The 14,188-nt window shown below is 43.2% G+C and overlaps 1 protein-coding gene across 1 annotated transcript in view; it reads left to right on the forward strand.

The window, feature by feature from the left end:
* MYO1F (myosin IF) overlaps window positions 1-14,188 on the forward strand; it is an 85,383-nt gene that overhangs the window by 27,807 nt on the left and 43,388 nt on the right. Inside the window, exons 4-6 of the mRNA XM_034437755.3 lie at window positions 505-599; window positions 7,791-7,878; window positions 8,803-8,892. Of these exons, the coding sequence (XP_034293646.2) occupies window positions 505-599; window positions 7,791-7,878; window positions 8,803-8,892 (273 nt within the window). The remainder of the gene's footprint in view (window positions 1-504; window positions 600-7,790; window positions 7,879-8,802; window positions 8,893-14,188) is intronic.

Genomic DNA, 14,188 nt, shown 5'->3' on the forward strand with positions numbered 1-14,188 from the left:
ATGATCACCAGAAATGCTAGTTTTATTTCAATTTTATGTCTCTTTAAATCCATGAGCTCAGATAAATTCATGTATTAATCAATCAATCAATTCAGCTTATTGAAATCATAGACCAGTACAAACCCATGTATGTATTCTGTTTATTTATTACAATGTAATATGTTTAATTAAATCCCTTGTTCATATGACATGCGCAGATCGCTGATGACGACATCCGGGGCAGTGGGCGGGGCCTCCCACCGGTTTTACTACCGGTTCTTGCGAACTGGTCTGAACCAGAAGCAACCCACCACTGGTGGGAATTTTCTCCCTTGTTTGTTATTAGACGATTTGAAGGAGTCAAAAACTAAAAATCATGGATTCCACTGTAAACACTGTTCCGCTGTTAGGGATTCCTAACCCTAATCCTAACCCCCTTTATATAGATCAGAAGCAGGAAAGTACAACTAAGACCATAAACGCAAATGTTACATCCTGACCGTAGACCTCCAATTTATATTCTAGGCTCAGTACGAGAATCCACCTCACATCTATGCGCTCACAGACAACATGTATCGCAATATGCTCATTGATGGAGAGAACCAATGTGTCATCATCAGGTAAATTTTGTATTGATAGAAGAGAATATTTGTAGCTCATAGTTGAGCTCATGTGGGGTTTTTAGCGCTCTCTGAGTTTGATGGTTTTCTTGCAGACATTTCATTACCAAACTAGGTAATATCATCAGTGCTAGAAGGCAGTAGGGTTTGCTCTTATACACTGGTAGCTCGTCCTGTCAGTGTTGGTGGGAGTGTTCTTGGTGGTTCCTTAATTAGATCGTTAATTGCTGTTAGCTTGTTTATCTGCACTGGTAGCTCCTTGATTGGGATATTGTTTCTTCTTGATTGTTGGTCTTGTCTTAATCTTGATGTTAACCTCTGCTCATGTGGGTGTTGATTGCTGGGTGAGGAGGTGTTTTGATCTCTTTGTTTCCTTTTGGACATTTGGATTGTCTCTTTTGAATGGTAGGTAGATGGTATTTATCTCTATAAATAGAGATATAAACAATCTCTACTACTCCTCAGAGAGCACCAAGGTCCCGACAAACTTCAGATTGCAGGGACCAGTAACTAGGATGATAGATGCTGTGTCCAGGAAGACCTGAACTGGGGAACAGGTGCATCTGTGGCAGAAGGGTCAAAAAAGTCAAGATGGAGTCAGAACTGTGCAATTGAAGCCCAATTGGGTCTTTTTGAACTCCACTCTGCAGATGCTCCTGAACTATCTCATCTTTGCACTTAAAAGTAGGAAGATGCTGAACCTTGTAAATCTATAAGCAAGAACCTCGGTCTGCTTGACTAGCAGCTCAGGAACCCCTTTTTGTTTATTTATTAAATTTATACAACTATCCATCTCACCAGAAGTGACACTGGGAGGAGTATAGGTAGTCCTCAACTTACAACTATTTGTTTAGCAACTGTTCAAAGTTACAACGGCACTGAAAAAGTCACTTATGAGCAGTCCTTGAACTTATGACCGTCGCAGCTACCCCAGGATCACATGATCAGAATTTGGACATTTGGTAACTGGCATGTATTTATGATGGTTGCACTGTCCTGGGATCATGTGATCTCCATTTGACACCTTCCCAGTCAGCTTCCAACAACCAAAGTCAATGGAGGAACAACTGCAGTAATTTTAATTGTGGTTGTAAGTACAGTGTTTGGCAATGCTTTTTGATCAAAAACAGATCAAATCTTTGAGTTTTCCACCCTTCCCCCTCAATCTTATTTCACCATATAAAAATGGAAAAAGAACTAGGAGTCCCAAAGGTGCTTTTTCAAGAAGCAACTGGACTTTCTGGTTTTTCTTTGAAGATGTTTCGCTTCTCATCCAAGAAGCTTCTTCAGCTCTGACCGGATGGTGGGGAATGGAAGGATTTATACTCCTTGCAGACAGCTGGTCATTTGCAGGTCATTAAGGTCACCTGAAGGTTTATCTGTGTCATCAGGGTCAGCTGAGTAGCGCAAATGGGTGTGGAGCCTTCTTGGAACTGCCGAAAGGACTGTGTTGTAGGCTGGAGATAGATGATGTGGTATCCCTCCCCCTCTGTTGAAAGAGGGCTGCTCAACTTCGACATCTTTTGACAAAGAGGCCATCTGTGTCACAATTGAACAGCCCTCTCTCAATAGAGGGGGAGAGATACCACATCATCTATCTCCAGTTTACAAAACAGTCCTTTCAACAGTTCCAAGAAGGCTCCACACCCAATTTGCACTACTCAGCTGCAGTGGTGGGTTCCTCCCGGTTCGGTCCGGTTCGGCCGAGCCGGTAGCGGTGACGATATGACGTCACCGAACTGGTTCTCCCCACCCACCCACGTTATTCTTACCTTTTATTTGGTCCCACCCCCAATCTATTGCTGCCTCCTGAGTCCCAGCTGATGACTAGAGGGGGAAAAACTGTTTAAACTCTTGCCGCGGGGCTTCAAAGGGCCGCCCTACAGCTGATCAGTGTTAAAAGAAAACAAATGAGTCGTAAGTGCGAGGACTGGTCGTAAGTGCGAGGACCTTCCAGAAATGACTGACCAGCTAGCCATGCCCACCTAGTCACATGACCAAGCCACACCCACAAAATAAGCCACGCCCACAGAACCGGTAGTAAAAAAAATTAGAACCCACCCCTGCTCAGCTGACCCTGAAGACACAGATAAACCTCCAGTTGGCCTCAACGACTCTCTTAAAAGGATGCAAATGACCAGCTGTCTGCAAGGAGTTTAAATCCTTCCATTCTCCACCATCCAGTCAGAGCTGAAGAAGCTTCCTGGATGAGAAGCGAACCGTCTTCAAGGAAAAACCAGAAAGTCCAGTCGCCTCTTGAAAAAGCACCTTTGGGACAACCATGACCTGGATGACTGAGAATCTCCAGACAAGAACTAGCAGAATTCAGTGTTTGCTTTCTGCTACTTTTTTTTTTTTTAATTTGATTTATATGCCGCCCTTCTCCGGAGACTCAGGGCGGCTTACAATGCGTTAAGCAATAGCCTTCATACTTTTGTATATTTATACAAAGTCAGCTTATTGCCCCCACAAACTGGGTCCTCAATTTACCTACCTTAGAAAGGATGGAAGGCTGAGTCAATCTTGAGCCTGGGGAGATTCGAACTTGCAGTAATTTCAGGCAGCTGAATGTTAATAACAGGCTATTAGTCTGCTGCGCCACTAGGCTCTACTTGCAAGTCAGCTCCCCCATCCTCTGTCTACAAGAGTTGCTGCCCCAAGGATCTCCAGCTGAAGTTTATTAGTCGCAGCAAAAGTGCTCAACATTGGGGAAAAAAATCAGTAGAACATCCTTCAGAATAGGAAAAAATAAAAAAATAAAATCCTGCAGGAATTTGTGCCTTTTTGTGAAATCAACTTACTTTATACAGTAGAAAGCAAGCAGCGTTTTCCCTTCTTTTTTCATGAAGAATATTGCAGAGATATCTTGTAATTTTGTGAGACTTCTCTCATTTATAAATATATATAATTAAAAAACCATGGTGACTATTAAAAGATTAAATTAAAATACCAAGTGGAAGCAGCATAAATGTCATTGATATGGGTTTTCCCCCCTCTATTCAAAATTCTGTAGTTTCGTTACATGCCAAATGACCTTTATGGATGGAAATGCAAAAAGAGAACACGCCGAACCTTTTCACCAATAAAAATGATCTAATTAACTGGTTAAATAAATAAACTTTCTAAAGCTTCGGACCCTTGGCAGGGAAAGAAAAGCTGTCCTCAGCACTGGGTGCAAACTCTCGTCTCCTTCTTTTAGTTAATCTTCTCCACTGCAATCATGATGCGATCATTTCAAAAGATGGATTGCAGGATATGAGGCAATTCTCCCCTCTGTGCAGGCTGCAAAATTCTGTAAATAAGCCCTACATTGTTTTTAGTAATAAGAGGCCAAAAGGGAAGCAGTTCTCTGAAATTCAAGAGCAAAGTATATTCTCTCTACTGGCATCTTCAATGCAAACTTTTCCTGCACCCATCTGCATCTGTTGGAAGAAATATCCTAAATTGCTAGGTGTCCACTATTTGAGCGGACAGTCCGCTTTTTTCACATTATGTTCACTATTTTTTTTTCACAAAATAGTGGACATTTTTTTTATTCAAAAGCTTTATGATGAAATGGTACGTAATCTAAAGCTGTACAGTCTAAGAGAATAAGGATAGGAGAATCGCGTTTTGTCTTTTTTTTCATAAGTTAGAATGAGACAAAGATCGAATATCCATTGAACTCGATTCTCCGAAAAAATGAATGATGAGATTAAAATAAAAATATATTATAAAATTATGTACAGTTCACATTTTTAAAATGTATTGTAGCTTGTGTCGACTGACCTAAAATGGCGTGTTAAAATGTTTGTAAGAAAATATATAATTTAATTGTAATTTTTTTTTAATTTTTTTACTACTTAACCCCCCACCCCCCAACCCCGCTTGTCCGCTATTTTTTGGAAGCAGACCTGGCAACCCTAATCCTTCTGGGTTCAGTTCCAAGTGGGGAAAAAGACACTGGATTCATGGAAGTTGCTTGGAAAGAAGGTTTATTGATGAACAGGATCACTTGGCTTGGAGATCTTGGGCGGAAAAAAAAGGGAAGAGATGCTGAGAGTCCCTGGGTTTTATACCCTCTCTGGCTTTGAACTTCCTGGGGCACAGGAAGAGTATTCTGATTGGTTGCTGTCAGAGATCATGGCTAGCTTTTTAGGTTGTCTGTAGGTTAAGCTTGGTTGAATCTTGCTGGGTGATGCAACGAAGGGCAATTAAATGGCTCTGCTTGAAGGAGGTAGATCTTTGTTATGTAGAATAGACTGGCCTTAATGGACCATTGACAAAGGTGGGGGGGGCTGAGTTTGTGCCTCCCTTTTAGGGGAAATATTCTTTTAATATTTTAATATTTTAAATATTTAAATATTTCCTAAAATTTAATATTTAAATATATTTTAATATTTAATATTTTAATTATTTTAATATTTCCCTTTTAATATCTCCTAAAATATTTCATTTTCTAGGAGAGGGGTGGGTGCTAACTTCCTACACATCCATCAGCCTCACCCTTCTCTTTCCATTCAGCCAACCAGCTGGCCTCCACCGCTTTTTCAATACATCACCCCTGGTGCCCTCTGGGTAAAACGGATTCCAGATGGTCAGCAAGGAAAACTTGACAAACAGTGGGGTTAGGGTTGCAGGGAGTCCATTGCAGTGGTGGGTTGCCCCTGGTTCGGGCCGGTTCGCAAAAACCGGTAGTAAAACCGGCGGGAGGCTCCACCCACTGACCCCGACGTCATCAGGAAGTTTCTGTGCATGAGCAGAAGCTTCTGCACATGTGCAGAAGTATGCAATCGCGCATGAGCAAAGCGCGTGCAGGCGGTCCCGTTGAAAACTGGTACTAAAGGTAAGTACTAGAGCCGAGGTGGCGTAGTAGTTAGAGTGCAGTACTGCAGCTACTTCAGCTGACTGCTAGTTAGAGCCGAGGTGGCGCAGTGGTTAGAGTGCAGTACAGCAGCTACTTCAGCTGACTGCTAGTTCAGCAGATCAGCGGATCAAATCTCACCGGCTCAAGGTTGACTCAGCCTTCCATCCTTCCGAGGTGGGTAGAATGAGGACCCAGATGGTTGGGGGCAATATGCTATTTAGTACACTGTCTTTGGTGTAAGCCGCCCAGAGTCCTCAGAGAGTGGGCGGCATAGAAATATAACTAATAATAAAGTAGAACCCACCTCTGGCCCATTGCCTAAAGTAGCTGTTTTGTTCTGCTTCATGATAAATCTGAATCAATGCTTAAGGCATCAGGAACTATTTAAATTTAACCCAAAGCTGCTTTTTCAGGAGGCAACTGGACTTTCTGGTTTTTCTTTGAAGAAGTTTCGCTTTTCGTTCAAGAAGCTTCTTCAGCTCTGACAGGACAGTGGGGAATGGAAGGATTTATATTCCTTGCAGACAGCTGGTCATTTGCATCCTTTTAGAGGGTCCTTGAAGCCCTTGGAGGTTTATCTGTGTCCTCAGGGTCACCTGAGTGGTACTCGTGGTTCCTGTAGTCTACAATTTTTTTTTCCCTCTGGAAATCCATTCCTACTCCCCCACCATTCCAAGGATGTTCAGTCCAAATTGTATAGCTAAACGTCTGTAGAGATTCTCAGTCATCCAGATCAACGTTCTCCCAAAGGTGCTTTTTCAGGAGGCAGCTGGAGTTTCTGGTTTTTCTTTGAAGATGTTTCGCCTGGAAGAAGCTTCTGGGATGAGAAGCGAAACGTCTTCAGAATAAAAGCAAGAAAGTCCAGTTGCCTCCTGAAAAAGCACCTTTGGGACAACCATGACCTGGATGACTGAGAATCTCTACAGACTATTTAAATTTTCTTAAATAAATTTATCCGAATATAGGTAGGCCTCGATTTACGACCACGATTGGGACAGGAATTTTGGTCATTAAATGATGCAGTTGTAAAGGAAGTCATCAAGTGACCGGGTCTGATTTTATGATCAGTTGTTACTCAAATCATGTGATCGTTAAATGAGTGACGCAATCATTACGCGAATCTGGTTTTTCCCTTTGACTTGACTTGGCCGAAACAATTGGGAAGGTCACAAATCGCAATCATGTGTGACCACAGGACACGGCAACTGTTGCAAATACAAGGTAGCTGCCAAGTGCCCAAACCATGGTCATGTGACTAAGCAAGGAGTGCAATGGTCATAACTTTGAGGACTGGTTGTAAGTCATTTTTTTTCAGGAGTGCTGTAACTTTGAACTGTTGTTAAACAAATAGTCAGAAGGTGAGGACTACCTGTACTACATTATTTCTTCTTGTTGTTAAGCAGCCTGCCTGTCTGCCTATCCACCCTCCCTCCCTCCCTCCCTCCCTCCCTCCCTCCCTTCCTTCCTCCCTTCCTTCCTTCCTTCCTTCTTTCTCTCCATCCGTCTACAAAGCCACAAGGGTATGCCTGATGATGCAATTTTGAGTGTTTCATTCATTTTATATACAAATATTTTGTATATTTTGTTCTGGCTCTTTTTTTTTTAAGAAAATACACTTTATTATACTTTTTCAAAAAATTATTACAAAAAAACAAATGGTTACACTTTATTTAAATTATCAAGTGCAAAATAGAAGCACCCTACAAGGTTCCATCCAAAGTTCATTGAACTATTCTAGACCTGAAATAAGCAAATGCAACTTTGCTTGGCCCAAAGAAATCATACTAACTTATACTAAGCTTAATTGCAGGGAGCTAAATGTAGACCTCCAAAAGATCAGAAATACACACAAGGTGCAAAATCAGTCAAGACACAAAAATGTATCTACAAATATATATCTTCTTTACATTAAATAGTTGCATTAAGAGACTGTCATTTTCAAATACAACAAGATAGTTCCCAGGTCTCTTCATTTTTATTTATTTATTTATTTATTCTTTGTTCTGGTTCTTTTAATTCAAAAAACTGGGAAAGGTCACAGGAGCTATTTGGAATTTAGCAGCAAGATCTAAAGAGATTCTTGGGAGCAACAGAGTCTTGAGGACTATCAGAATATTAAAAGGGGTGGAGATAATCTAGTTTGAGGGGGAAGGATGTTCCATAAAATGGGAGCCACAGCAGAGAAGGCACGGTCTCATGGAACGCACTGAAGGAAGCTCCCTAGCTGATGGGACCCGTAGCATGCCTTCTCTACCAGATCTAATGGGGCATTTACACGCCTGTCCTCTCTGCTTTCTAAATTCATCCTATTTCGCCCATTTTACAGCATGTCTGTGTATTTTTAGTGGTGAAAGTGGCGCTGGGAAAACAGTGGCTGCAAAATACATCATGGGATACATTTCCAAGGTGTCCGGAGGAGGTGAAAAGGTCCAGGTAAGTGTGAAGAGCAATGGGCTTGCATTCTCTTCTCTTCCTTCTTCCAAGTCTGGTTCTGTTTTGTTTTGTTTTGTTTTGTTTACTTTTCTCTTTCTTCATTGTGCAGGCAGAACAAAATCCGATTCTTTTATTTCAGAAGTCATGCATGTACAACAGGTTTTACAAGTTAATAGAACAGAATAACAGAGTTGGAAGGGACCTTGGAGGTCTTCTAGTCCAACCCCCTGCTTAGGCAGGAAACCCTACACCACTTCAGACAAATGGTTTTCCAACATCTTCTTAAAAACTTCCAGTGTTGGAGCATTCACAACTTCTGGAGGCAAGTTGTTCCACTGATTAATTGTTCTAACTGTCAGGAAATTTCTCCTTAGTTCTAAGTTGGGGAGGGGGAGGGATTTTTGCTACCGGTTCTCCGAACCACCCACCTCCATCACTACCGGATCGCGCGATCCGGTCCGAACCAGGAGCATTTCACTCCTGATTGTTACACATAAAAAAACAGGCAGAATTTCAGTTGCACTATTACAGTTACACGGTTAACTTAGCCTTCCATCCTTCTAAGGTTGGTAAAATGAGGACCCAGATTGTTGGGGACAATATGCTGACACTATAAACTACTTAGAAAGGGCTGTAAAGCACTGTGAAGTGGTATATAAGTCTAAATGCTATTGCTATCGCTATTGTAGCACCAACCACTGAGGCCAAAGCCTTTTACCTAACCATGATTCTATTCTAGCTGGCTCTGTGGTGGCTCAGTGGCTAAGACACTGAGCTTGTCGATCAGAAAGGTCAGCAGTTTGGCAGTTCAAATCCCTAGTATAGGTCTCCTGCATGAGCAGGGGGTTGGACTAGATGTCCTCCAAGGTCCCTTCCAACTCTGTTACTGTTACTAACCTTTCTTTCCTTTTTTTTTTTTTTTAGCATGTCAAAGACATCATTCTCCAGTCCAATCCATTACTTGAAGCCTTTGGCAACGCCAAGACCGTGAGAAATAATAACTCCAGTCGATTCGTAAGTCTTTGGGTAGAAGAGACGTTCCTACTATCAATATAGGAAACAGCTGGTTGTTGTACGGGGAGCAATGTGAGCTGCTGGTGCGGGGTAAAAAATGCATTATTGTTGTGGCCCATCAGTGGCCTGTGCAGATTCCGACAGCGGGGAGGCTGGTGTGGTGCTGCGCCAGCAGCCTGTGCAGCTGGCACTTGAGTCGGACAGTGAGGATGTTGCAATATTTTCAGGATCAGACTCAATAAGATTAGCAAGAGTTAAAGGTTTAACTATATATTCTTTTATTTACAATAGGCATTCTATATTCACTGAATATTCACAGATAGAAGCAAGGGAAAGGATGTAGGTAGCTCCTTATATATACAATGGGTGGAGCTATATGTGGGAGTGGTGAATTATGAATACATTAAGAAGTGAAGAATAAGTTAACCCCTGATACCCTGTTTGTACACTATTTACACATTAGAGAATAAGGCATTTACATCTGACAAATCCCCCTCTAAATGCCGATTCGTTATACAGCACCAGTTACACTCAGATTCAGGACAATACAAAACATACAACTTAGAGGTTAAATATTTGTGCTGTTTAGAAGGTAAAGGCTTTGTCAATATATCAGCTAATTGTTCTGAAGTATCGCAATGCACTGCTTTAATAAATCCATCCTGAGATAATTGTCTCACATGTTTAAATTTTATATCTATATGTCTGGACCTTTGTCCAATGGCATCAGATCTAGATATTTCAATGGCTGCTTTATTGTCTTCATGCATAACAAAAGGTAAAGCAGGTTTTTTCCAAACATCTGAAATTAAATCATTAAACCATACAAGGTTATTTGCGGCTTTGGATAAACAAACATATTCCGCTTCAGTCGTTGAAGTGGCCACTAGTTCTTGTTTACCAGTGTACCAGTAAACTGGACAGTCATTTAAGAGAAATACATAACCAGATGTACTTTTTCTGCATGAGATGTCTCCAGCCCAGTCTGCATCTGCATAACACGTAAGCTTTGGTTCTTTATTATCATTAGGTTCTAACATTAAACAAAAGTCTAGTGTACTTTTTAGATATCTTAAAATTCTTTTAACAGCTTCCCAGTGATACATTGTTGGTTTGCTGACATGCCTGGATAATAAATTGAGTGGTAAAGCGATATCTGGTCTAGTCCAATTAGATATATAAAGGAGTGAACCTATGATTGATCTATAAAATGTATTGTCCTTGAATTCGGGAGAAGATTCATCAGTATTTCTTAGAAAGTCAGTTTGCATAGGAGTATCACAAGGTTTGGCATTGTTTAAATTGCATTTATTTAAAAGTTCTATGATCTTATCTCTTTGGGTAAGTTTGAATCCCCTTTTAGTCTTATTAATTTGGACACCAAGGTATTTGTTTACCTTGCCTAAAGATTTCAACGAGAAATGCTCATTTAATTTAGTTACAAAAGTTTCTCTTCTCTCTTTATGTTTTCCTATGTATAAAATGTCATCCACATAAATCAATACAAATTCAATGTAATCATCACCCCTCTTGACAAAGAAACAATTATCAGCAGTGGTAGCGTTGAAGTCCATGGTCTTAAGTACCTTTACTAAACAATCATACCACCGTTTACCAGATTGTTTTAGCCCGTATAAACTCTTGTTTAACAACCAAGTCTCATTTCTGTTTGTGTATTGACTGTGAGGTGCTCTTACGTATATTTCCTTATCTAGTTTTGCGTGTAGGTACGCAGTCTGTATGTCATATTGGAATACATCAAGATTGAGTGCTGATGCTACCACTAGAGCTGTTTTGACACTCTCTGTTCTTACAGTGGGGGAATACGTGTCAGTATAGTCCTCCGGATATTTCTGTGCATAACCCTGTGCAACTAATCTAGCTTTGTATAGGGTATTGCCTCCCTCTAAATTCTTAATTTTATATATCCACCTGGTACCAATAATTGTTTTATCTTTAGGTGCAATTGCAGGTGTAAATACATTTAATCCTTGTAAACTTTCCATCTCTTTCTTCATTGCTAATTCCCATTTTTCTTTTTCTTCGCGAGGAAGTTTTAGCACTTCCTCATATGTATTAGGTGTTGTTGGTTCACCATCCATATGCATTACATAATCCTTGTATTTATTTGGCATTTGATTTCTGGTGTTTCTAATGATTTTTTCGGGTTTACTATCGTTATCATGCATATATCTTGCTTCCTTTTTTGTTAGTGTGTCTGTCTTCATTTTGTGTTGACTATTTGTCCAAGTCTTGGTTTTGTTTTTATATTTGTTGATATTTTGCTTTTCTATAGTCCCTTTCTCGTGAGATTTTGTATCTTTATATTTATTTGGGAATATTTCATTAAGATGTAATTTAGACCAGTTGGCTTGTTCATGGAACACAGCTGTTCTGGAGACTATAAATTTGTTATTACTATCAATGAATCTGTACCCTTTAGTGCCAGTCTCATATCCCATAAATCTGAGTCTTCTGGACACATTCTCTCCCTTTCTTCTTAATTGTTTAGGTATGTGTACGTCTGCTGTGACTCCAAATATATACATGTGTGCTAATTTTGGTTTTCTATTATACATCACTTCATATGGTGTCTTATTTACAATGCTGGACCATGTTCTATTTTGTGTGTAATTTGAATAATGTAAGGCTTCTGACCAGAATTGTTTGCTTAAGCCAGCATCTTCCAATGTGCATCTAATCATGGTTTGTAATGTGGAATTTTTCCTCTCTGCAATCCCGTTTTGGAATGCAGAAAATGGACTAGATGTGTAATGTAACATTCCTTTGTCTTTTAACCATTGTGAGAATTCTTTAGACATGAATTCGCATCCTCTATCTGTCATAATTCAGTCGCCGTGAGAGGGCGACTTTTGGACCTGACCCCTGGACGCTGTCTATATGCACCGGTTCATTGCTGCCACCCCACCACAAGAGGGGGTTGTCCAGCTGACCTAACCACCGTGAGAGGGTGGTTAGATCTATTTCCCCCTTGGAACTGTGGTCGTCCTGGCTTTGGACTATGTCCTCTGTTGTGAGGGGACAGGGGACTTGGTCCTGCAAATATGTCTCTGAGATCCCCCATTCTTTTATCTTCTCCTCGGTCCTTTATATACACCCTCAGGATATGGTCGTGTTACCCATTATGATTAATGTACTCAGCAGCGGAGCTTCTTGGTCTGCGAGACTCCCCCCTCTCGCAGGCTTGGCCCTCCATTCTATCGAGGGCCTACCTCGATGACGGGCTCTGGAGTCCCGAGAGGTGGCATGCCGCAAAGAGGGGGCTGCGGGGTTTTTTAAAATTGTCCTTGTTTAAACTTTTAAGGGGTTCTGGGAGGGGGGAGGGGGGTGGGATTGGAATTAGGATTGTGGGTTTGGGGGATAACCCACTAGGGGGAGAGTCGGGCTTGGCCAGGACGTTCGGCGGGGGTGGTGGGGGATCCGGAGGGGGTCGAGCTGGTCCAGACTATGCTTTCACCATCGGTACTGTGTGTGGGAGGGGTAGATATGGCGGGAGCAGGGGGCCATATCATGTTAAGGGAGCACGCACCCGCTGTCTTCAAGCGGTAGAGTGCTCCGGCCCCCAAGGCTCCACCCGTTCTCCAGGTAGTACAGACCTTCAGGGCCTGGGCCTTCGTCTGATGTTGTGCAACGCCAGGTCTGTAGTAAATAAAGCCCCCCTCATCTGTGATCTTGTTTACGAGGGGGGAGCGGACCTGGCGGGTATTACGGAGACCTGGTTGGGCCCAGAGGGAGGGGTCCCTCTGGTAGAAATGTGCCCACCAGGTTTCCACGCATTCCATCAGCCAAGGTCACAGGGGAGGGGTGGGGGAGTAGCGGTTATTATTAGAGAAGGCCTTAGGCCGAGGGAGACCACTGTTCCTCAGACGGCCGGTTGTGAGTCCCTCCTTGTGAAGTGGGGCCACGGGGTTCAGATGGGTTTGCTGATCACGTACCTGGCTCCCTGCCACGTGGCGGCAGCCCTGCCCGAGCTACTCAACGTTATTGCCGCGGTGGCGGTTGATACCCCCAGACTTATGGTCATGGGGGATTTCAACCTGCCATCCGTGGGTGAGGCGTCTGAGGTGGCTCGGGAGTTCATGGCTTCCATGACGGCCATGGACCTGACCCAACTAATTCATGGCCCTACGCACACTGGGGGAAACACACTGGACTTGGTTTTTGTCTCTGGACAGTGGTTGAGTGATCTCGAGATAGGGGATATAGTCATCGAGCCCTTGTCATGGTCAGATCACTCGCTCCTTCGCCTTGACCTTCGAACCGCAGCACCCCACCGCAGGGAGGCGGAACCGGTAAGATGGTACCGCCCCAGGCGCCTGATGGAACCTGATAGGTTCCAGATGGAACTTGGGCCAATCCCGGAGGTTCTGGCTCACGCCTCATCTGGGGACCTAGTGGCCGCCTGGGATAGGGAGGCTGCTGGAGCCCTGGATCGAGTCGTGCCTTTGCAGCCTCTGACCCGGCGCCGATCTCGCCTGGCTCCTTGGTTCACCGAGGAGCTGAGGGAGATGAAGCGCCGGAAAAGACGCCTAGAGAGCTGTTGGAGGGCTAGTCTTTCTGAATCTGACCGAACACTGGTAAGATCTTATATTAGGAGTTACCTAGTGGCGATAAAAGCAGCAAAATGTACTCATTTTACTGCTCTTATTGCGTCATCAGATAATCGCCCGGCCACCCTGTTTAGGGTGACCCGCTCCCTGCTCCACCAGGAAGCGCGGGAGGACCCCTTGGAGGGGAGAGCCGAGGATTTTGTTCAATATCTGTATGACAAAATCACTCAGATTCGGGCAGGTCTGGACTCTGACGGGATAGATCCAACGAGGGTGACGGAGACAGGTCTTGAGACTGTTATCTGGGATGAGTTTGATCCTGTGACCCCAGATGACGTGGACAGGATTCTGGGTAGATTGAACGCGACCACATGTTTGTTGGACCCGTGTCCCTCCTGGTTAGTGCTGGCTTCCCGGGAGGTGACGCGAGGCTGGCTCCAGGGGATTATAAATGCTTCGTTGGGTGAGGGTGTCTTTCCCGCCGCCTTGAAAGAGGCGGTGGTGAGGCCTCTCCTCAAGAAGCCTTCCCTGGACCCGGCAGTATTGGCTAATTATCGTCCAGTCTCCAACCTTTGCTTCGTTGCGAAGGTTGTTGAGAGTGTGGTTGCGCGACAGCTACCCCAGTACCTGGATGAAGCGTCGTATCTAGATCCGTTCCAGTCGGGCTTCAGGCCTGGGTACAGCACGGAAACGGCATTGGTCGCGTTGGTTGATGATCTCTGGAG

The sequence above is a fragment of the Pantherophis guttatus genome, chromosome 1 (genome assembly GCF_059756535.1).
Source record: "Pantherophis guttatus breed Tessera chromosome 1, ASM5975653v1, whole genome shotgun sequence".
Classification (NCBI taxonomy): domain Eukaryota; kingdom Metazoa; phylum Chordata; class Lepidosauria; order Squamata; family Colubridae; genus Pantherophis; species Pantherophis guttatus.